Source organism: Gymnoscopelus braueri (assembly GCF_963280865.1).
Source record: "Gymnoscopelus braueri genome assembly, chromosome: 16".
Classification (NCBI taxonomy): Eukaryota; Metazoa; Chordata; class Actinopteri; order Myctophiformes; family Myctophidae; genus Gymnoscopelus; species Gymnoscopelus braueri.
In genome coordinates this window covers 37,562,128-37,585,818 of record NC_137616.1, presented here as the reverse complement: position 1 = coordinate 37,585,818, position 23,691 = coordinate 37,562,128, and the positions used below count along the sequence as shown (strand labels likewise).

The 23,691-nt window shown below is 44.6% G+C and overlaps 1 protein-coding gene across 2 annotated transcripts in view; it reads right to left on the bottom strand.

The window, feature by feature from the left end:
- Window positions 1-23,691, bottom strand: part of klhl29 (kelch like family member 29) — a 356,868-nt gene that overhangs the window by 33,780 nt on the left and 299,397 nt on the right. For both annotated transcript variants that reach the window (XM_080452938.1, XM_080452939.1), the window contains 2 exons: window positions 22,569-22,751; window positions 19,848-20,028 (listed from right to left, as the gene is read on the bottom strand). In XM_080452938.1, the coding sequence (XP_080309064.1) occupies window positions 19,848-20,028; window positions 22,569-22,751 (364 nt within the window). The remainder of the gene's footprint in view (window positions 1-19,847; window positions 20,029-22,568; window positions 22,752-23,691) is intronic.

Here is a 23,691-nt window from a genome sequence, read left to right as displayed (position 1 = left end):
CGTCTCTCTCACAGAGCATGTGGGCTAGAACACTTGAGAGATGTGAATTCTCACATGAATACAGAAAAAGAAACGGTCACAGTTTAAAAGGGCACCTTGTCACCAACAGAATAGAGACGCAAATAAAAATGTGTGATTTCGGCTTGTACCGCGCAGGTGTTCTTGTGTACACACAAGTATGTGAAGCTGTGCGTGCGTGCGTGCGTGCGTGCGTGCGTGCGTGCGTGCGTGCGTGCGCGCGCCCACTGCCAGGGCATGTGGAGCAGCAGGAGAGAGGGGAGGCAGCTCTTTAATTGGAGGGGAATGTCACTCAGGAGGACAAGGGACTGGTGGTGCAGGTCGCACGCCAATTACTGCTGGGCTCTGTCTTCACACACAGACAGGAGACAGAGATGGAGACACCACTTTGTTACTGATACATACGTCCCCAGCGCTGATAGCATCCACGCAGAGTGGTGGTGGTGGTGGTGGTGACTGGGATGGTGAGGTGGTGGGAGGTTGGGGGAAGATTAAAACAGGGACACGCAAATTGTCTCCGCCAAAAAACGGCAAAGGTTTGACTGCGAAAATCCCCCCCCGGGAAGGTACAGCAGGCTGTCATGTTGTCCCTGTGGTAGGATACGGGACTGAGTAAGATACAACTGTGTGTGTGTGTGTGTGTGTGTGTGTGTGTGTGTGTGTGTGTGTGTTGGAGGGGTGTTCAATTCTCACCCAGCATTATCACTCCAGAACAGCTTCTGGTGTGAAGAGAATAATTTTGAAAACATTAAGTGTTTCGCAAAACCATTGATGTGAAGCAAGGATCCGACAACAATGCCCCCAATCCCCCCCCCCCTTTCCAATGACTTTACTCTACCTACCATCTTTGCTATAATGATGCCAAAAGATTTCACATGACAAATGTAACTACTCACAAGCAGAAAGCTACGGTTAAGCATTAAGTCAACATCACAAAACAAAAGTATTATTATACTGAAATGACACCAATTTCGAGTCCTCTTTCAGCTTGGTCTACACTTTAACAGGCCTATTTGCACCAGGCAATTTGTGACAGACAGATATCGAGATTGATCTAGAGATCAATCTAGATCTAGAGATTATATATATATATATATATACTGTATATACAGAGAGAGAGAGAGAGAGAGAGAGAGAGAGAGAGAGAGAGATGAGAGAGAGAGTAAAAGGAGTGTTAGGTCCACCAAGGTCTCTCTCTCGTGTCATGAACAGACAATGCACCACTTAATTCAATTAAAGTTTGCTACGCTGCAACGAGTCGTAAGCCTACCATTGCCAAGTTTAAATTTAAAGATGCACGCACGCTGTTGTATGATGTATGAGTGTACAGCAGAAGAACAGTATTTAAATAGAATAGCATACTGTACACAGTATGCTGTATTCAGGCAAACTAATATGTCGCAACAAATGTTGCAACCATTGTTGCATGAATCTATAGGGGCATAACTATTCATGGTGTCGGTGACTGGCTGTCCCTTTGACCTCACGTCTCTCTGCATCCCACCTGCAATGCTCTGATATCACCAGGGAGTGTGCTTTGAGCAATGGACTGTTTATAACAAACCCATCGCATAGTCACACGTGTTGCCCCACACACACGCGCGCGCGCGTGCACACACACACAGAGACACACACACACACACACAGAGACACACACACACACACACACACACACACACCCCCACACACACACACACACACACACACACACACACACACACACACACACACACACACACACACACACACACACACCTCCAGTATTGTGTAAATCCCTCCCTGGGTGTCAGCGAGGAACAGTGTGCATTTGTGTGTGTGTGTGTGTTTGTGTGTGTGTGCCTGCCTGCCTGCGTGCCTGCGTGCGTGCCTGCCTGCCTGCCTGCGTGCGTGCGTGCGTGCGTGCGTGCGTGCGTGCGTGCGTGTCAGGACAGGTTGGCAGCGCTGTGCTTTTTAAAGGTCAGAGACTAGAGAAATCTAATCACACAACTGACTCCTCCCCCTTCACCTCACTGATTGACTGGCTAGATCTTTGACTGATTTATTGATTGATTGGCAAATTAATGAATTAGCTGATTGGTTCGTTAGATGGATGGATGGGTGGGTGGGTGGATAATTGATGAACTAGACAAGAGGTTCGGGCTACATAGAGTTCAGGCCGCAACACGGCCCTCACACCTGCGTGTGGCGATCCGACCAATATGCCTATATATGGAGATCTCTCTATCTGTCAGTCCTTGTCGACTTCCGGGGCAGTGCCATGTGAGGACGAGTTTTGGCTGAGCTCCTTGCCGGTATTGTGCTTTATGTAATTAAACTAACAAATTGACCACAAAAGTGTGTAAGAACACCCAACAGAGACATTGAGAACATTTTCATAGTTTTGCCGCCATAGTTTTGAGCATGTTTGTCATGTCATTGACTATGTGTGCAAATAACAACACAACCTGGACAGCAAAGTATGCGGTAAGGCATCCAGTGTGGCGGAAAGTACATGAAGAAGAAGGATAGAATAGTTAAATATGGGAGAAATAACGAAAACAAATGTATACTGAACAATTAAAAGTGGTGTGCTAAAACAAAGGGTTCTACCAGAATGACCCGGAAGTCCAACCACTACACGACTGTATATATAGATGGAGATCCTTGATATATGGCATGCCCATATATGGGCATGCCCCCTTTTGTGCCAATATATGGAGTTGACTGATGTTTGCGCCTGATGCCATTACAACACATTGAGGTTAGACAACACACTCCATATTTGGGTGTAGCTGCATTGGGAACTCCTTATATGGATATGGCTGAGTCATAGTGACATGAGCGTGACGACGTTGTCCGCCCGCCGGCCCACTGGCCGGTCCTCCCTTAAGCCAATTTTAATATTGGAGATACAGAGGGAGAAAGACAGACATGCATCACCCAGACAGAAAGAGACATCCAGAAGAAGTCTGTGTGCAAGAGTGAGAGAGACAGAAAAAGAGAGAGAGAGAGAGAGACGGAGGGAGAAAGATAGAGAGAGGGAGGGAGGGAAGTAGGGAGGGAGGGAGTACGGTGGGAAAATCAAGCAGAAAAGAAAGAAAGAAAGAGAAAAACAGAAAGAGAGAGACAGAGCGAGAAAAATGACTTGCCCGCTGGTAAAGGCTGGAAATCGTCCAAAACAGCAGCCAGTCATTTATCAATGAGGTAGATGCTCGTACAGCCGGTCCTACTCATTACCTGGAGCCTCGCTTCTTTTCCCTAATACCCTCCTCAGGCACACCTGCCACCCCGTACCACTGGCACCATCACACACACACACACACACACACACACACATATAAATATAGACACACACTCAGTCACGTGTGCGAGCACACACACACACACACACACACACACACACACACACACAAACGCATGCACACACTGTCTGAAACCTACACACATACGGTACACGTTTCCTGCACCATTTCCCGCTCTGTTCCATCCTGAGGCCTCTGTGCCTCAACGACACAGACTGACTGACTGAATGCACCCTCGCATGTCACACAGATATGACATCATCTGGCCTTGGCAGGCCCCAGATAGAGCCGTCACCTCCCCACCGAGTAATAGTCCCCGCTCCCCCCCCCCCCCCGCTGCTGCCAGGAGGGCCAAGGAGAGGATGGTAGGAGAGGTGTGGCGAGTGGGAATTAGAGGAAGGAGGAGAATATGGGAGGGTGAGAAGTGAGAAGGCATAGAGAGAGAGACATGGGAGGAAAAATGGCCGTGCTGTTCTCTTTTTGGTTGGAGCCCACGGAAATCACAGGGGAAAACTGCTTCTGCATGGAACTGGGTGGGGAACATGAGTGTTTGTGTGTTGTGTGCACACGTTTATGCTAATTAACTATAAGCTGCATCAGTACAGAGCTGCCATGTCATGGTACTGTACACAGAGACACAATGTCATACTGCACACCTCTCATTGTCTCTCCCTGTATCATCAGGCCAAAAGTGTCACAAAAGTGTGTAAGAACACCCAACAGAGACATAGTTTTGCCACCGCTGTAAAAACTGCAGCCGACGATGAATACCCACCAAACTAAAGGTAGCCCAGATGCTAATGCTACACCGGTTGATGGGCAAGAGGCTATCCTCCAGGCTATTGCTGCGCTGCAGGACGGAGCTGCTCGACATGGGGGAGGCTCAGTCGGTCGAGATTAAGACCCAGGTTGATCATCTCAGGGCGGAAATTAAACAGGCTAATGATAATGCCAACACTAAGATTGCGACCCTGGAGACACAGTTCGTAGGACTGGAGTCTGCTGTCAATGACCAGTCTGATAGGATCACTGCCAATGCAATCCAAGCTGCATATATTATACTAGAGATTCAGTAGTAGCCTGGCCCTCACATCTAGTAGCCTACAATAACGAGGTCGGATCCCCAGCGAATGCTTCGCTTCGGATCCCCCCCGCTGGCTGCCAGGAGAGCCAAAAGGAGAGGATGGGAGGAGAGGTGTGGCGAGTGGGAATTAGAGGAAGGAGGAGAATATGGGAGGGTGAGTAGTGAGAAGGCATAGAGAGAGAGACATGGGAGGAAAAATGTCCGTGCTGTTCTCTTTTTGGTTGGAGCCCACGGAAATCACAGGGGAAAACTGCTTCTGCATGGAACTGGGTGGGGAACATGAGTGTTTGTGTGTACACGTTTATGCTAATTGACTATAAGCTGCATCAGTACAGAGCTGCCATGTCATGGTACTGTACACAGAGACACAATGTCATACTGCACATCTCTCATTGTCTCTCCCTGTATCATCAGGCCCATATTTTATACACAGGACTCCATACACAGGATTCCATACATATAAATAGTGAGGACAAATAAACACACACACACACACACACACACACACACACACACACACACACACACACACACACACACACACACACACACACACACACACACACACACACACACACACACACACACACACACACACACACACACACACACACACACACACACGATCGATATAGGAGTGATAGTGATAGAGGGGTGGTACAGATAGAATGGAGAGAGAGAAGGATAAATGAAGAACTGAAAATCAACGTGGGCATTTCAGAGGGTGCATGGGTGCGATGGTGGGGGTATACGGGTGGGGGTATACGGCTCTGGGGTGGGGGTGGACGGCTTGGTGAGGGTGGAGGGTAAAACCTGTGCCTTGACAGCGCAGTGGGAGCCAGGGTTGTGAAGTTGCTTAATCCTGAGGAGCAGCAGATTAGCTCGGCAGGGGGTGGAGGGCAGGGGGGCACCGCCGCGGCAGGGGGGCTCTGGGAGCCTGCTGGCTCTGACCACAGAGCTCTGCTGCAGGGACTGCCGGAGCCCTCCGACCCCCCCCCCCCCCACACACACACACACCTCCTTCCATCCTTTAATCTGTTACTCCTCTCCCTCCCAGGCCCTGAAACAGACGCTCACATGCTTTGACATGCACACACACACACACGCACGCACACGCACACGCACATTGACATACACGCGGCACACACAGACACACAGACACACAAACGCATACACACACACACACACATTAACATGTGCACGCACACGCGCGCGTACATACACACCAATCTCAGGTGGAGGCTGGTGGGTGGAGTCGTGCCTGGGCTCCAGCGGTACTGATTTTCTATGGCTGCCAGGCCCACCAGGGGGGGCCTCCCATCATCTTCCCCATCTCCCCTTTCCCCTCCTTCTCTTCTCTTCCAGTTCCTTTCCTCTCACCTCTCCTCTGCGCTCTACCCCCTCTTTCCCCTTTCTCCTCTTCTCCTCCATTCTGTTCCTCTGCTTCGCACCCCTTCCCCTCTCTGCTCCATCTCCGCTCCTATCCCCCTCCCTCCCTCCTCTCCTCTTCTCTCCAATTGTCTGCCATACACCTTCTTTTCTCTCTCCTCTTACCTCCCCTCACTCTCTCTATTCTCCTCATGATCCCCCCCCCCCCCCCCCTCGCTGCAGGGTTTTGGAACACCTGGGGATGCTGAGCTGCAGACCGCTCCATTATTATTAGCATCATCAACCTGGCGCTGATTATTTTCCCCACCGTCTCCGAGAGAGAGTGCTGTTGGGCAGGGAGCTGACACTGACAGAGAACAGCTCTGACTCAGAGCGTTGTTATTGTGTCCTCTGTGTGTTTGTGTGTTTGTGAGAGAGAGAGAGAGAGAGAGAGAGAGAAAGAGAGAGAGAGAGAGAAAGAGAGACACACAGCAAGGACACATGTGAGGGTGTATGAAAGTAGCCTAGTGTGCGTGTCTGATGTCATGTGCGTGTGTTTATGTGTGTGTGTGTGTGCGTGCGTGCGTGCCTGTGCGCAGCGTGTGCGAGTATAATGTATTGGTATTCGGATAGCAGGGGTCTGGAGGTGAATGGCAGCTTGTGAGAGGCGAGGAGGTTTGAATGGGCCCAGGGCGCGCTCCACGCTGTGGCCGCTTGACAGCTTCCTTTGGCCCGCAGACAAAGGAGCGAATCACTGTCAGAGGAGCTCCTCATACAGGCAGCCAGGAAGCCCTACGCTGCCCAGCCACCACCCTGATCCAAGCACGAGACAGAGAGAGACAGCCGTGGCAGCTAATGCTGCTTCCCGCTATTCACCCACAGGGGGGGGGTCTCTCCCACCGCTGGTGTCCCACAGAAGGGGGGCTTTCTTTGGGTGACTGGCAGCCCAGCGTGGGCTCGTCCCCAGGACTTAAGTATTTAAAGACTAGTCAGTAGACATGTACACACTATGTGTTTGGTTTTTGGTGTCTGCATGGCGAAGAGATCTGATTCTGAGTGTAAAAATGGACCTCATGAAATCCTCAACACTCTCTGTTAACCTCAACAGGGTTAATTTAACCCATAGGATTTTACATTGTACAGTGAAAAGACCATTTCATGGCCTATTTACAGATGCCAGATGCCATTTGCAAACCTGTACATTCATGCTGGGGAAAATGCACTATACCCAAACTACCCCAAGTGTGTAAACCACCAACAGAAATTCATCAGCGTCTGTTCCATTCCATGAATTTGCACACATCATGTAATAATCTCTTGCAGATGAAACAATCCAGCTGAAAAAAGACAACACTATGTTCCTATTTGTTCGGCCAAAATCCACAGTATAAACCATCGCTAGAGCCCCACTTGCAGCGCGGCTCTAAGGATGGTGATGTCAGTTGGTCCATCCATCCATCCAACACTTTGGTCCCAAAACAGATCTCTCAAAAACTACTACAGTAGCTGGATAGCCACGAAACCTTGCTGCTGAGCGAACTCATGCTCCCCGGAGGATGAACCCTATTCAATTGGATGACCCCTGTGGGCCTTTCCTCTAGTGCCGCTCTGAGGCTAACATGTTCACTTGCACACAAGACATCTAGGAATCTTTTGGCGCCGATTGCCATGACACTTGGAACAGCATGGCCTCTAGGGGCCGCTAGCAGGCTCTTTGACTTGTTACGTGACAAACAAATTGACCGCCCGACCTTGAACCCTTCAGATCTCCATGGTGTAATTGTCAACGTGCACTTGATTATAGAAGTGCCATTCAAGAGAGTTTCTCACAAGGTCTTTGAGCCATTACCAATTCAGATTAATCTTACGTGACTGAAATGCCCCATTTATGTTTAAAAAAACAAATTGAATGGAAATGGTACACCTTTGACACAGAGGGGGGAAAGGTTGAAAAAAAAAAAACCCCTGATGAATAGCATGTTTACAGCTTGACCAAGGTAATGGAGAATGGCAAGGTTGGCCACTCAGCGAGGACTTAGCATCCTTCACTGAGATGGAAAATCAACAACGTTGACAATCAATGCTAGGTTAGAAAAGGAGCGGTGATGCCTGAGGAATTCTATCACATTGTGAAAAGGTACAGGGGTGCTTACACAACATTGACAACGGTATAATTCCCAAAACATTTAACTCAATTCGAAACAATGGACAGAGGGGACGTCAATAATGATGTGCTTTGTGTTTTTAGAAAGGTCGTTTGGGGGAGAAAAAAAAGAATCTCAAAATGTCCCGGGCTACCCCAGAAAAACATGATCTTTGCAAATTGGTCATCAATTTTCTTGACTTTACCGGCTGAGCAGCGATGTCCTTGATGCATGAGCAGGGGCGGGGTGTATGAGGGTGTACGTGGTGGTGGGCTCACTGTACTGTAAGTACTCTGAATTGTGTTGCTAACGATCTCCATGCAATATTAACTCAAAATTGAGCTTGGTGGACACATCAACATGTGCATAGTGCACCATAAATAAAGCAAAAATGCCTGTGATTGACAGATCATTAGACGGGCATGCATTATTCAGTATCTGCAATCATACTGGTTTGCCCAGGGATCAACATTCTGTGGAGCAAACACATGGCCCTGGCTACCTGATTGCAAGTTAAAAGACTCCCCAACTCCATTGACTCCCAATCCCTGTAGCACTGCCAGTCATTAGCAGGGAGCGGAGAAAAGCAGAGAGGCAAATAATTCTTCTCAGTGTTGATCCAGGGACCCCCTGCTGGGCCCAGAGACAGGACCCGCATCCTTCAGATTTCAGCTGCCTCTGATTGAAGACATAATCATGGATGCGGGGAATTTCACGGCTAGGAGCGTGAAACCGTCACTTTAAGACGGACGGACGGATGGGTGGATGGATGGCTGGAGGGATGGAGGAGAAAAGGAGGGAGATTTGGAGGGATGGAGTGTGAAAGCGGAGACCTGAGAATACGGGGCATTGACTGAAAGTACAGCCATACTAGAGTATAAAATAAAAAAGAATAATTCATGCTCAGTGCTCACACAAGGACACACACAAACAGACAGACCCAATATTGCATGGCCACACGCACGCACACACACACTTGCAATGAAAGACATTGAGAACAGCACCTCCCCAGCAGGCCTCTGCCTATCAACTCAGGCAGCCGTTCACACACATTAAACTGACTTCAACTCTGTATATTACAAATGCACTCCAACCCTGTGTGATGGGCAACTCTTCATCTATGTGCCGGAGAGAGACAGGGGGGGGGGGGGGGAGAGAGAAAAATGATGGAGTGGTGTTTGTGTTATCTCCGTCGGCCAGGGTTTCAGACCTGCGGTGGATTGGCTGGCACACACTCAGACTCTCCAAAGTGTTTAGAGCTTGGCTGAACCACACTGGACCATCGTTGAAGCCAGCTGCGTTTCACAAAGTAGGCCCACCTACCTGCCAAATCGCGAACTAAAGTATCAACTCATAATGAGGTTCATTTATCACAGCAGATACCAACCAATGTGCTCATGAAAATTCTTTTTTTTACACAAGCACTGTGATGTCCATGATCTTCTCAAGCTTAAAGGTGACTTGATGAGCAACCTCATAAATATTTCCCATGAGGCTTGGATTATTTGTAAGCATTTATAATAGAATAGTTAAGAGAATAATGTATGAACATCTACACTTATTTCATATCCCATGCTGGTTGTCTGGCATGTTTAATCCATTGACTAAAGTATACTTGACATTAATGCTGACCATTTCCCAAAGCATACTGTTGTTTGTTGGATTGTCAAGGAAGACATTGTATTCTATTCATTTCAGTACAGTATGAAAATAAATCACAGAGACTTGAAATTCGCTGGGGATAGATAATCCAACACTGGGAACTTAATGGTGCTTTTATTTATTGTCAAACTTACACTATCGTTGCATTTTTTTCAATGCTGATAAAATTGGAAGGTATAGCTGAAAATAGCCCCCAGAGCAAATATTTATTTATGAACCAAATTCAACTGTCCATAACTACCACAGTAGAATAGTCTGCTGTATATTTCTGCACAATATGGCTAAAGCCATAGAAGTGCTGATGTGCTCTTTCCTTTTATCACCAAATACATTTATTCATTCATTCAAAGCTGTGAATAGACATTGATATGTATTGAGATTGTCCTTTAAGAAGGCACTTCGTGGTCTGACTCTGAGCACCAGCAAGTCTGCCATTCAAACGGTCATGAGTCATATCTAAAATAAAGGAACTTGGCCTACTTATAATTTTTCTGATGGATGATTGGGAATATGTGTCTTCTTGTTTTTGTGTAAGGTCGCGCCAAGGATGAAGATTCTTTTTTTAAACTGAAGACTTTTCATGGCTAAATATTAACAGCGGTTCGTGGTAATTAATTTCTTCTACTCATTCTTCTACTAATGTGATTTCACTGACATCAAACATAATTTGCAGCGAACGCAGAGCTGAAATGCTGTTTGTGCTGATTTTCACAGATAATTAATACGATTAAGTATGTGAAAATGTTGTCTTCAACTCTCTCTCTCCACACCACGTCAACGGCCAACGCAATGTTCCAAATGTTAGGGTAAGCAGTTATGTTTGTGTATGTCGAAAATGTGAAGTGTGAATGAATGGAAACAAATCAATAAATGTCACCAAGCGCAGCAGGCTATAAGGTCAAAGGAGCAGCAGATTTCACAACAGCGACCATAGAAGCTCTCATTTGTCATTCTTAACCACATTAACCCTGGCGTCGCTATTTTGGGCCTATTATAGACAAAAATTGTCAAAATCTGTCAAAACATTTCTCATTCTTTTAAAAAATAGCAAATCTACACGCTCACAATGTGTTGCAAACGCTTACTAGACCAAATTTACCTCTCAGAGGTAGACCAGATTTACCTCTCAAATGTACCTCTCAGAGGTACATGAACACTTTTACTATAGTATCCTACATGAATAACGGCACAGTAAAATGTTTTCTATACAATAGTTTACTGTAGATATACCAGCAGCTGAATGAACAACAGATTCCCTGCAAAACTGAGGGGTATGGATTTGTGAAGACAAGTTAAATGTTTGTGTGTTCAGCTCTGTATGTAAACTCAACCAACTTTGTGTTATAAAAATGTTTATTGCTCGTAGCACTCGTGGACAAATAAACGCTGATGGTGACGCAACAAATGCTTTTGGTGGGGCTGAGGCGCAGTCGCCTTCAATGCTGGGTACTGTATGACACCTCCCATTCTGCACCACCCCGCGGTTGACTCAAAATCGACTCAAAATCGTTTGTTACTGTAGGTTTAGTGATATGTCATACAGCCTAATAACAAGCAATAAAAATCACACCCAGTGTGAGTAACTACTCAATTTCCTTTGTGGGCACTGGTATTCAGGCGGTACAACTCTATTTGATGTGTGAGTGCTGGTATTTAGGCGGTACAACTCTATTTGATGCATGGGTGCTGGTATTCAGACGGTACTACTTTATTTTTATGTGTGGATGCTGGTATTCAGACGGTACTACTCTCTTTGAAGCGTGGACGCTGGTATTCAGACGGTACTACTCTCTTTGATGTGTGGACGCTGGTATTCAGACGGTACTACTCTCTTTGATGTGTGGACGCTGGTATTCAGACAGTACTACTCTGTTTGACGTGTGGGCACCAGTATTCAGACGGTACTACTATTTGATGAGTGTGCTGACTGTGTGCGTGCGTGCGTGTGCACACGTGCGCGCTTTGCATGCGCGTGTGCAGTGCTGGCTTGTGTGTGTATGTGTTGTGTGTGTGCATGTTTTTGAGTGCCGCATGTGTTGCATCTCCTCTTTGTGTATAATTCAGCTGCAGCTGTTTATGCCGCGCTCATACGGCCCGACGGATGGACAAACACACACGGTCAAATGTAGAGCACTGTCATCGCTAAAAAGACACACACATCCCAATGCCCAATACAATTGGGATGCATATCGGGAGGTGACTCAACAACATTACGTTTGACAGAAAGGTGCACTGTAACCCTATTTCAGCAGTCAAAAGATGCATTGCTAAATGTCTTACTAGAAACAAGGTCTTATATGACTGCTGCTGAGTTCCTCATTACTCCATTATTCTATACTCTGCCTAACATTCATAAAGCATTTACACATTATGCCCCCAGGCAGACCTATTATCACAGCTATTGGATTACTAATAAAAAGAAAAATAATCTTTTGTGGAACATTTCCTGCAACCTCTGACTACAGCACTACCTTCATATACAAGAGATGCTAGGGATTTCATTATAGTCATCAAGTCAATAAAACAGCAATGAAACAAGTTAGTAGCAATATATATTGAATCCCTTTATACTTAGTATGCCCCTTTGGGGGGGGCCTGCTAGCTGCCAAATACTTTTTGGATCAAAGATCTGACAGTAATCCTACTACCCAATGTATCTTGGATCTTTTTAAACACTTAAGCCCTTGTATATATACTTCATAGTCCGGGGAACCCCAGGGGTCTTGGCTCCCTCATTTTCTCTTTCTATACCAAATCTTTTTGCTAAAAATAGCCAATCTACAAGTTTATAGATTGGCTATTTTCGACTCTCTGCAATTATTCTAATATTTGCCAATTTTCACTGTTGACATGCCCAGAATAGGGAAGGTAGGGTTCAAGAGTTTTTCACCTCAAACTCTTTCCTTATGGCAATGCCTTTTTCCTTCAGATCTCAGGAGTGGCCATGGGATCAAAATGTCTCCCTATAATATGTGGGGTTCTTCGAACAAAATCTGAGCTTCAACTATACCAGGCGAATCCATTCATTCAGAGCATCTATATGGTATCTAGAGTAGGTTTTCTTTATATGGACAGGACCAGAGACAGGCAAAACAAATCCACAACTTCATGAACTCAAAAAATAAACACCTTCATTTCACTATGTCATCTGATGCAAATAAATTGAACTTTTCTGACACCTAACACAGGAATAGAAACTTCCGTGGTGAATCACATGAATGGTGAATCATCTCCCATTTTCCCATTTCAACCAAACAAGACGGATCTGTAGCTGTAAGACTCCAACACCCAAACAAAAGATCTCCAAAATTGTTTCAGACACAGAGGATATAAAGAGATTTGTATTTAAGTGCCTCATTTATCACAAACTGAGTGCCTTGCTTACTAGACCAAAAGAAACAGAACATAGTGGTTTGTGCAATTCAATATTCACCTGTATCCAAGGACACAGATAATGAACATCAAAGAACATTGACATATCTTTGGATCCAGTACTGTTTTTCAAAGATGTTTGTGTGGTGTACAAAGGTAATAGTCTGCATTTAATCCAAAGCACCAAAAGGGGGGAATCTTCCTTCCTTCCCCCTCTGGTTATTCATTTTGAACACTTCCACTTTTCTTTATGAACCTTTTGGATACTGTATTATGTAGCTTACAGTATATACATCTGTACATGAAATAAGACCTTAGTGGCCTTGGTAACTGAGTACACTCAGTCTGAGCTTTAATTTAGAAATTAAGTGAAGTTGAAAAATGTGACCGCCAAGTACAGCAAAACAACATAACAAACAACAATGACCAAGAACAGGAAGTTCTTAAAATTCTTTAAGAACAAAGATAATGTGCATGTCTATTCATCCCCTGATGCACCTCCTATTAACAACAACCCCGTTAGGTGTTTAAAGGACTAGGGATTCAAAGGCAGGAGAGAGAGAGAGAGAGAGAGAGAAATGCTAAAAGCTACAGTATGAGAAGAATGAAGGACACAGTTTGAAAACCTGCCAACCAAGGTGGTAGCCTAGTTTTTATGAATAAAGAAATACTATGAGATACATTCTTAACTTTTAAATGCCTCTTACTGGTGAAAATGAATAGGAATCGTACAGGGGCATTTAAGCAAGAAATGATTTACTTTCTGATTCCTCCACAGAGGGCTACATCTCTCAGTCTCAGCTTAAGTTCTTAACAAAGACTACCCTGAAGTTTTCCTCTTAGGCAATTTCACTACTATCAGTGCAAATCTAAGAAAACACAAAATGAAATTTATAGAGGTGGCACTTGGAGTTGCTAGGAAATGTATTGCAATAACATTGAAGTCTGACTGACAAAAATGAACAGTTGTGTTCCTCTTGAGAAGATTACTTATCTTCTGAGAAATGGGTTTGACACATTTTTGAAGATTCGGCAACCTTATTTGGATTATATGGAAACGTTGTCCCTACCTGTATAGGTTATAGGTCTAGATCTATAATTTCTTGAAGCTACTTAATGTCTATACAGTTGATTTGTCTCTTCCTGTTGTTCCTTTTCTTTTCTTTTTTGTACCTTTATTTTAAATAAAAACAAAAATCATATTCAAAAAACAAAAACAAAGACTATCCTATTATACCAATCATGCATGCTCTCCCCAAAGGCACCCAAGTCCTTGGAAAAACCTCTGTGTCGCCCCATAGTAGTCTGCAATGATAGTTGATATAGACCCTATTGTGGTGCAACTTCCATCCTATCCTTTATCCAAGAGGCACCAACCTGCCGTCGGGAGGAGCCCTGTGTCTTGCTCAAGGACACTTCGGGATGACGCCATGAGGAGCGGAGTTGAACCGGGAACCTTCCGATTTCCCAGACGTCCGCTCTGTACCTCCTGAGCCATTGCTGCGAGGTACCACTCCAAACATACTAAAGTGACAGCTTGCCCCTGCCGCACTGGATAACACTAATAGACACGAGCTCCATTAAGAGTCACAGCGAGCTCACACTGGCATCCCGTCATATTTAGATCCGTGTTCTGACAGCTGGCGGGCCGTGTGTTAAGCTGGCATGGCCGGCAGACCCAGGACTGTGTGTGCCATCATCCAAGCTGGGAAGCCACTGTGAGCTGACGTCAACACGCCTGTGCCAAACAGCGACACGCGCTCTGACTCACACTGCTATGCCTCACACTGCTATGCTCGATGTCACGCTGTGATCAGCCACCAAGCAGACCCCCAACACGGAGCTTGAAATACATATTAATGTAACTGCAGGGAAGTTTTTGGAAGCAGGTCGTCAAGCGTCAAAAGTGCTCAGATTTCAGTTAGCGGTCTGTCAATTTTACTTGTCACTTGGTAGGAGAGCTATACCTGCACTTTAAAATACTGAAAGTTAACTTAAGTGTCAATTTTTACACTGTAAAGTTTTTTTGGGTTGATTAATTCCCCTTAAAATAAAATAAAATCTGTTGTTCTATGTTTTAGTGTTTGTGTCATGAGTACATCCACAAAGAATGATTATCATAAAATGACACAATTGTTATTCGATGTTCGGTTGACATTTCAACATGAATAGAGGCATCAACCTGTATGAATGAGGCATCAATAGCAATAGTTTTGAATGTGAACTAATGGTCTACAATTTTCATATTGATTATTTATCATGCCCCCGGTGTGTACAGACCTTAACTCTTTGACTGCCCTTGACTCGATAACGCGTCAATAGCTACTTTGTCCAGTTGGCCGTCGACGCGTTGGACGCGCTGGACGCGCGTTCATTGTTTAATCTCTGATTGCGCTATGCTGCTTAATATTCAATGTTATTTTCGAGTTCCACTTACTTCACCCACATCTGCATCCGGTTTCATGACCTGGATTCCGTTTCCGGTTTTTGATTTTTTTCCCCGGTCATTTTCGTCCATAATAGGTAAACACACGTTTTTTCACACGGTATAACAAAGAACGGACAGGTTCTCTTCTATAATCTATGGTCTGGGTGACGATCAGTCATCGCCGTCGTGTATCACATCGTAATTTTGGCCGATCAGACAATCTGAGACCACGTCACATCCGTTTTCATGTATTTCCCTGTTTAATCTCTCAAGAAGGGTGCCAGTGAGCCAACGACCTGATAAAGCTGTCATGTGCTGCTCACTAGTGGCGGATTTGTGCTGTGTCTTTAAATTATTTTCATGAAAATTTTCAAAATATAAAAATAAAAAAACACGAAAATTGCTGGCACTGGGGGAGTACTTTATGAAAATACTCTGGCAATCAAAGAGTTATAGGAATAGTTCACCCAAAAAATTACTTATGTTCCATCAATTACACACCCCATGAAGCATTGAATTCATGGAGATTTTTTGTTGTTGTTGCATTCCTAAGCCAATAATTCGATTACAGGCGGAAAGATGCTAAGGTATCCGGTAGGAGACTCAAAGGAGTCTCTTTGAGTCTCCTACCGGAAATGCACCCGGTCATCAAATTATTGGCTCAGGAATGCGTTAAAAAATATATATGTATCCATGAATTCAAGGCTTCATGGGGTGTGTAATTGATAGAAAATAAGTCATTTTTTGGGTGAACTATTCCTTCAAGACTTAAATTAACATTCAAGATTTTGAAGTGGGTGTTAAGTCAACATTTTCTATTCTGAAAACTACACTGGCTGTTGTGAGAATAAGTATGCTTTTTTTTGCGGGGTGTATTACATATGCCTCACTTTAGCGGAAAGAACAGGTCAATTAAGCAGAAAAGTAGAGAGGCAACACAGCATTCTTTGAATGTAATTATGAGCCACCCAATTACACTGTACACTCCTGGGTGTTAATTAACTCTGAGAGTACACTCTCTGAGTTACAAATGGAAGAATGACCGCTGAAGATTTTAGCAGCAGCTATAGTGCCGTATACTGATACGCAGAAGGTGAATGGTCCAGACAAGAATGAGAATCTCACCATCTAAAGGTTATCAAACAAAGACACAAGGAAAAGCTCCATCAAAGCATGGAAGCCACCGGGGGGTTAATACGCTCTACTCTCACAAACAGGAGACTTTTCTGTACCTTTGAATCGATACCTCAGCTCTCACCTCACCATAAGCCTTTAGGACAGAAGAAACTAAAACAGAAAATCCATCCACACAATTTGAGAGGACCTGTTCAGTTTTCAAATGATATGGCAGGTGAACACGGAGGTTTGACCGACACCCTCCCTGCCCGCGGTGCCAGCTCTCCTCTCAAACGAAACACCCGGTTCTTTCTTCACGAACCATTAAAAGTTGAACTATTGTGCTCTGTGTATTGGTCATTTTCCCCCATGCTGTAGCAGAATGTCAGAGTGCAGCGTTAGGACGGTAATAACAAGTAGCGAGCAGCCTCTGGCTCTTCATGTACAGAGAGAGAGGGAGATTGTGGGAGGGAGAGAGAGATAGAGCTGAAGTATGTGAATGTTAGTTTCTTTTTATGGCACGCTCTGCGTATGCATGAAAACACACAATCACACACGTATTCAAGCATGCGCACGCACATGCTTGAACGCACACGCACGCGCGCGCACACACACACACACACACACACACACACACACACACACACACACACACACACACACACACACACACACACACACACACACACACACACACACACACACACACACACACACACACACACACACACACACACACACACACACACACACACACACACATACCGTACTGAGTTCCTGGGAGCCACGAATGCTCTAAATGCACCGGCAGCTTTCCAATTAAGCAGTTCAGAGGCAAAGGAATGAAATGCATTTCCATTATGGGGCAAATATTCCATCTAAGCCGCTGTCATAATGACACTGTATGGAAGCATTATGGGGATATATCAAATTACACTGTTTCATTTGGAAAGCTGTAGTGCATTGTGAACGGCTTCAGAGATCCATTGTGCTGCCAGGTAATGAGCAACAGCGACCTGATCTAATATGTTCAGTAATGTTCTTTTGATTGCTCTGGTTAATCTCACTCTGCCTGGCAGAGGGAAGGTGGCTACATGCTCCTGATGACACTCCTCAGTCCTAGTTAAATGGTATAAACTAGTCCACACAGTGTTCTCACAAGTGGTCTACAACTATAGTGACATTAACGCAAGCTCAGGGAGACATTTCAAACCAAGTGTCATTGAGATTAAAAAAAAAAAAAAAGACAAGAAAGACAAACCTGGCCACAGTCTCTTTTGTGAAAGAGAGACTATGCAAATTCCTCACGTTTTCCCTAAAGAGTCCAGACGAATACCAAACCATATGAAATCATCGTTAAGGAAAAGGGCCAACCGTACAGTTCTCTGTATGACCTCCAACTACAGTATACTGATACCAACGATGTGAACCAGAACATAGTATACTGCGAGCCTACCGATCTCCTTACAATCCTCTGATGAGTGGAACAAGAACATCCAGTATAGCCAACCGATCTGCTTACATCCTCTCCTGCTTAACAAGTACAGTACATACACTCAGGACTCCAGAGTCAATTGACTGCATCTTCCGCTGCAGTCTGAAAACCCACCTCTACAGACTCCAAACTCAACCCGACCAGGGTACTATTGTTAGGGTAGCACATCCAAAATTTCAATTAAATGGATTACTTACTAATTTCTCACATTTCCACTTTCTTTATTGGACACACCAATAAATGAACGCTGAGCGTTTTGGGGGATTTAAAAAAAAATCCTTATTTTGATGTGTATACTGGACTTTGGGTCTCGCACTCCACTGAGAAAACCCATTGTTGATGCGCAACCTCTTTTTCTTATTTACTATTGTTATCCGTACTGTTCCTGTCTATGTCTGCACTTCCTGCTCAGTGACTATTTAGTATCTACTGGGTAGTTATTTAGATAGTTGCTAGATACAGTCGGTACGTTATTTGATTTAGACTGATGCTAGGCATGTAGTTACAGAATGTTATTTAGATTAATGCTAGTCATTTAGTTATGCTATTTAGATAGATGCTAGACATGTTTAGTGGGTTATTTAGACAGATGCTAGACATGTAAGTTATGTTATTTAGATTAATGCTAGATGTGTTATCTGGGTTATTTAGAGAGATACTAGGTATGTAAATTGTGTTATTTAGATTTAGTGGGTTATTTAGACAGATGCTAGACATGTAAGTTATGTTATTTAGATTAATGCTAGTTATATTAGGTGGGTTATTTAGAGAGATGCTAGGTACATTACTGTATGTAAGTTATGTTATTTAGATTGATGCCAGATAGGTTAGGTGGGCAGATTCTAGGCATCATATAGGCCTACTGTATGCCTGAGCAATGGAGCAAATGAACCCACCAGTTAAATGAGCAAAGTTGTGTTTTTTATCCTAAGACTTTTACACTAATGCTGTGAGCTATTTTGAGTTGAAAATACAGTATTATAGGGCCATGGCATGGATAGTCTTAGAATTATTATTATTTCCTTTTTAACTTTTGTTCATATCTCTGGAACAATGCGCCCTTAATTCCCAGATAGGGAAGGTTACTATAGGAAGTAATTGGATATGATACTGCAATAGGAACTGAGCTGTAAAATGGTAGCATTATTGGCTAATTGATTGAAGGCAATTATAGGTGGAATTAAAATGTTCTCCCACTGAAGGGGAACATGCCAAAAATGCAAAACAAAACAACTAACCCTAACATCTAACCACTTCTACAATATGCAGCGTCTCACCACTGAGCCTCACCATCTGCCAGACACTACATGCACACTGTGCATATTTATTTGCTGAGAGCGGATTACTTCAAAGAACACCTCAGCATCCGGCTGATTCCGTCCAATCACCCGCAACACATGGAGAAATGGTCAAGGGGGCCATTGATTCGGGGGGTTAAGTCAGAGCCGCTTTGTTATCTCAAGGCAAGCCTTCCAGGTGGGGCATTCTGGATGAGAATCTTCGACTCATCTATCTATAACAGCGGTTCCCGCTACCCTTTCTGGATCAGGGCCCACTTGAAAATCTTGAAAGTATTTGCGGCCCACCCATCTGACCATTAAACAAGGCATTTTTTACACTAGAGTCCGGGCCGCTAAGCGGCCCTCACACCAACGTTAGTACCGCCAATCCGACCAATATGTCTGAGTCATAGTGTCGGGGGCTTTGTCAGCGTACCCGTTGTACCCGGCCAGCCCGCCCTCCCATTAGCCAATTGTAATAAAGGATACATTTATTAATGTTAAATTATCATTAAAATGTTTTGGGGGTTCCACTTGCAATATACTCCCGGCCCGCAGGTTGGTAATCGCTGATTCATCACTGCCTGCATGCGGCTTACCTCTCCACATGGTCCAGGTTTCCTGACATGCCCAGACCTCCGATGGTGTACAGCTTGCCGTCGTACACCAGGCTGTTGTGTCGGCAGCGGGCCATGTTCATCCGGGACACCAGGTTCCAGTTGTCCAGCAGGGACATGTAGCACCACACGTCAGCCACTGTCACACCAGACTCCGTACCACCTACACGAGGCAAAGTAGAGGGCTATTAGTAAGTATTCCAGGACAGCATTCTTCAGTATACAGTATAGAATATATTTGTCCTAATAAGCATATTGAAACATTGGTACGACAAATGAAACTTTTTTTTTTTATGTTTTCCCCAATTTAGTCATTATGTAAACCACCTCCACCCATGGGTATAGTCCCTGACACTGCCAACCCCTAGTGTTGGTCTTTGGGAGGGTGCAGACAACTTCTCTGATACAAATGGAGTCACCTGACAGTGAGGCATTTCACTTGGAGTGCATAGTGCATCCCTCCCAGTTCTGTTCCCTGCTGAACAGACTCCTATAACCTGTAGGAGTCCATGGAGCAGTAACAGACAATGCTTTCCTCCTGCATTCTTACCCCCCATGAACACAGCTAATTGTGTTGGTTGGAGCGCTCAGGCAAACCGGATGCACCGCAGAGGAATGATAAGAAACTCTTCTTCTATCTTATTTGTCTTGCATGTTGTGCCTGTGCTGATTTGGAAGACTTGGGTCCACTCCATGGTTTAGGACAAACTTCTAAGTAGAACAGTTCCGATAATAAACAACAGTGTGAATTGAAGGACAAAGTCACCTGACCGAAAGCCGTTTGCCGGTGTGCAGTCAACAAACACAAGCAACCAACCAAAAAAATACCTATCTCTCTCGTTTCAGCACAAGAGCCTCCTTCAAAAGCATCTGCTCGACGCCATGTACTTTGACACGTAACATGGGGAGTGACTTTGTGACCCCATTCCAAGTGCAAAGGAAGGTTACAGCTCATAGCCCATTGATTGGCCGAGCCAGTGCACCCTCTGATTTCCCCACTGACTGCCGGGCTCCCTGCGGACAACCTGCAGACCTGTTCCAATGCCCAAACACGCATTTACATTTATATGAAAAGAGAACAAGGGGGAAGTACACGCAGGACAAATCCTGTTGCATTTCCGCGCCGCAATGTCAGGGCCTGAGTGCCGCGGCGAGATTCCGACGTAAATGGACCGTGGAGGGAGCAATACAGTGCACCTCTGGAGGAAGTTAAAGGTGTCTCAGGAAGGGAGAGAGAGAGGGAGAGAGAGAGAGAGACAGGCTGAGTGCATGGCATGGAGTGGAACAGAGTATACGTGCAAAAACACTGCAGCGACTTTAAAGTCAAACAGGGGAATACAGGAGAGAGGTCCTGAAGATTTTAGGACAGATGGTGCTTTAAATAGGACAGAATTTACACTTGTAGCCTGAAAAATATTAAATATAAAAATTGTTTACCAGGATGACAGGGAACACAGAAAATATTTTTGGGAGCTTTGGGTGAGTTTGTTTTGTGTCATCCTAGTTAAGCTGTCTTTAACCACCCTGACTAGTCCTCACGAAACCTGACTTAAAGAAAGATCAAATTGCTTGCAAAGCTTCGCTCTTCCCACCTCTCATTTTCAATCCATCTGTCACCACACCATCACAATCTAAAACATGAATATGAATAGCTTTTTCCTTCATCTGAGACTCTATGTTAATACTACTGCTCGAAGATGCAGTCATTAAAAACGTTCCCTGGTGAGATGCTCCATGCCCGAGTGCATAATTTAACCGAATCTTTTGAGTTCAGGTCTATCCAGAATTCAAACACTTTGATGGAATCACTTGGCCAACACAGAGTTTAGAAAACTGTCTGACCAAAGTGCATATTTATCACTCACCTAAAGTCAGAACTGAAATCGGCCGGTAAAAAATCGGCTTATGCAACACTGTTGTTAAACCGTGCAAAAGTATTGTTCGAAAAGACTGTAGGATCATTTGAAAGACGGCTTGTTTTTCCAAGCGACCAAGATCAATAACCATAAAATGAAGTTAAAACGATCCTAGTTTTCAAATGAAAGTGTCACGTTTATTCTTCGGGTCCTTGAATAACGACATCCAGAAATTGAGGAATTACAGTGATTTGGGGACATTAGGGGATGTGTGTTTTTAAACTACATCATGCGCATGTTTGCATAGATAGAAGATGTAGTTAAATGTGGATATGGTTAAATTAGTGGTTAATTTAAGTGATGGATCATGGTGGACATCATGTTGGGGTGAGTGAAATTCAACCTATTTTTCATGATAAGACATCTCAGATTTTGTAGGGAGAATTTTTTTAATTGGGCTGCATTGATATCTTACCCTTTATTCTTACAGCCAGCGACTCAAGACTACAATTGCCAGCATTCAACACAAACAAAGGAGAGAGCTATTTATCACCTTGAAATCTAAGTACCGTATTCAAATGCAGTGAATTGAGGGATAGGGGTCTAGCTAGAGATTACTGAGCACAAAAGAGCTCTTGTAAAGATTTCTCAGACGTTCAATTTTCATGGGAAAAAAAACCCTCACCATCATTATTTCAATAAGTGGTACACCTCTATTTTTGACTCAATTTTTGACACAATGCTATTTTAGATATATTTGGGCAAATCTAAATATCTATACAGTATGTTCTTGTATAGGTTCAAACACACAGTACGCCTACACGTGTTTGAGGGTGGTGGGAAGTACCTGACAGGTAGATGTTGTCCCCGGCTGAGATGACACTGAAGAACTCGCGGTCGTAGAATGGCAGGCTGGCCAGTGGATACCACTTGCTGTTCTGTGGGTTGAAGCAGGTGACCGCTGTGAGCGAGCGCTGGCTCATCCCTATGGCCTGACGCCCTCCCACCAGCACTATCACCTCCGCCACACCTGGGAGGACAGAGAGAAAGAGAGAGAGAGACAGAGAGAGAGAGAGAGAGATGCAGAAAAGAGATGGAGGATGGAGAGAGAAGGGGGACAAAAGGAGACAGGATGAAGAGAAAGAGGTGAGGATGAAGAAAAGACGGAAAGAGAGAGAGAAAGAGGACAAAGCCAGAGATTTGAAAGAAGGGAGGGAGGGAGGGAGAAGGGGAAAAAGAGAGTTAACTTAAATTAGAAGAGACGAGGTCAAACATTTGTTGAGAGACGACCTTGTCAAACTGTAAATGGTCTTTATTTCTATAGCACCTTAAACCAAAGCGCTTCACAATGTGTTTTACATTCAGTCATTCACATACTCATTTACACAGCGACGGGTGGAGGCAGCCATGCAAGGCACTTCGGGAGCGGTTAGGGGTTCAGTGTCTTGATCAAGGACACTTTGACACGAAGCCAGCAGGAGCCAGGGATTGAACCGGGGACCTTTCGGTTCCCAGATGGCCGCTCTCTACCTCGTGAGCTACGGGCCCCACTGCAATGCTTAACCGCAATGAGCCGGGCAAACACAGTGCCAAACATTTTACCTCGGGGTATTTTGCTGCAAGGTGGTATTGTTTAATGTCTATTGAATAATACTCATTCCAAAAAACTAAACAAAAATACCACCAATTCATTTCCCTAACAAGTTACATCTCCATACAAATAAGCTCCATGACATGTTGTGCATGCGGGCAAGCGCTGAGTGTAAAAAGTGACTCACTCCCAGTCCCAGCACAGCCTGAAACCCCCATATAAACCAGGGTGTTTGGAATTCAGCAGGCCTTCGGCAGCTTGGAAGTCAATAAGCATGCAGTACGGGAAAACACGAAACCAAATGCAAAACAGAAAAGTTTCCTCTTGTTCACAGGAAACTCTGCTGTGTTTAGTGGGAGAGTATAACTCAACTAGACGC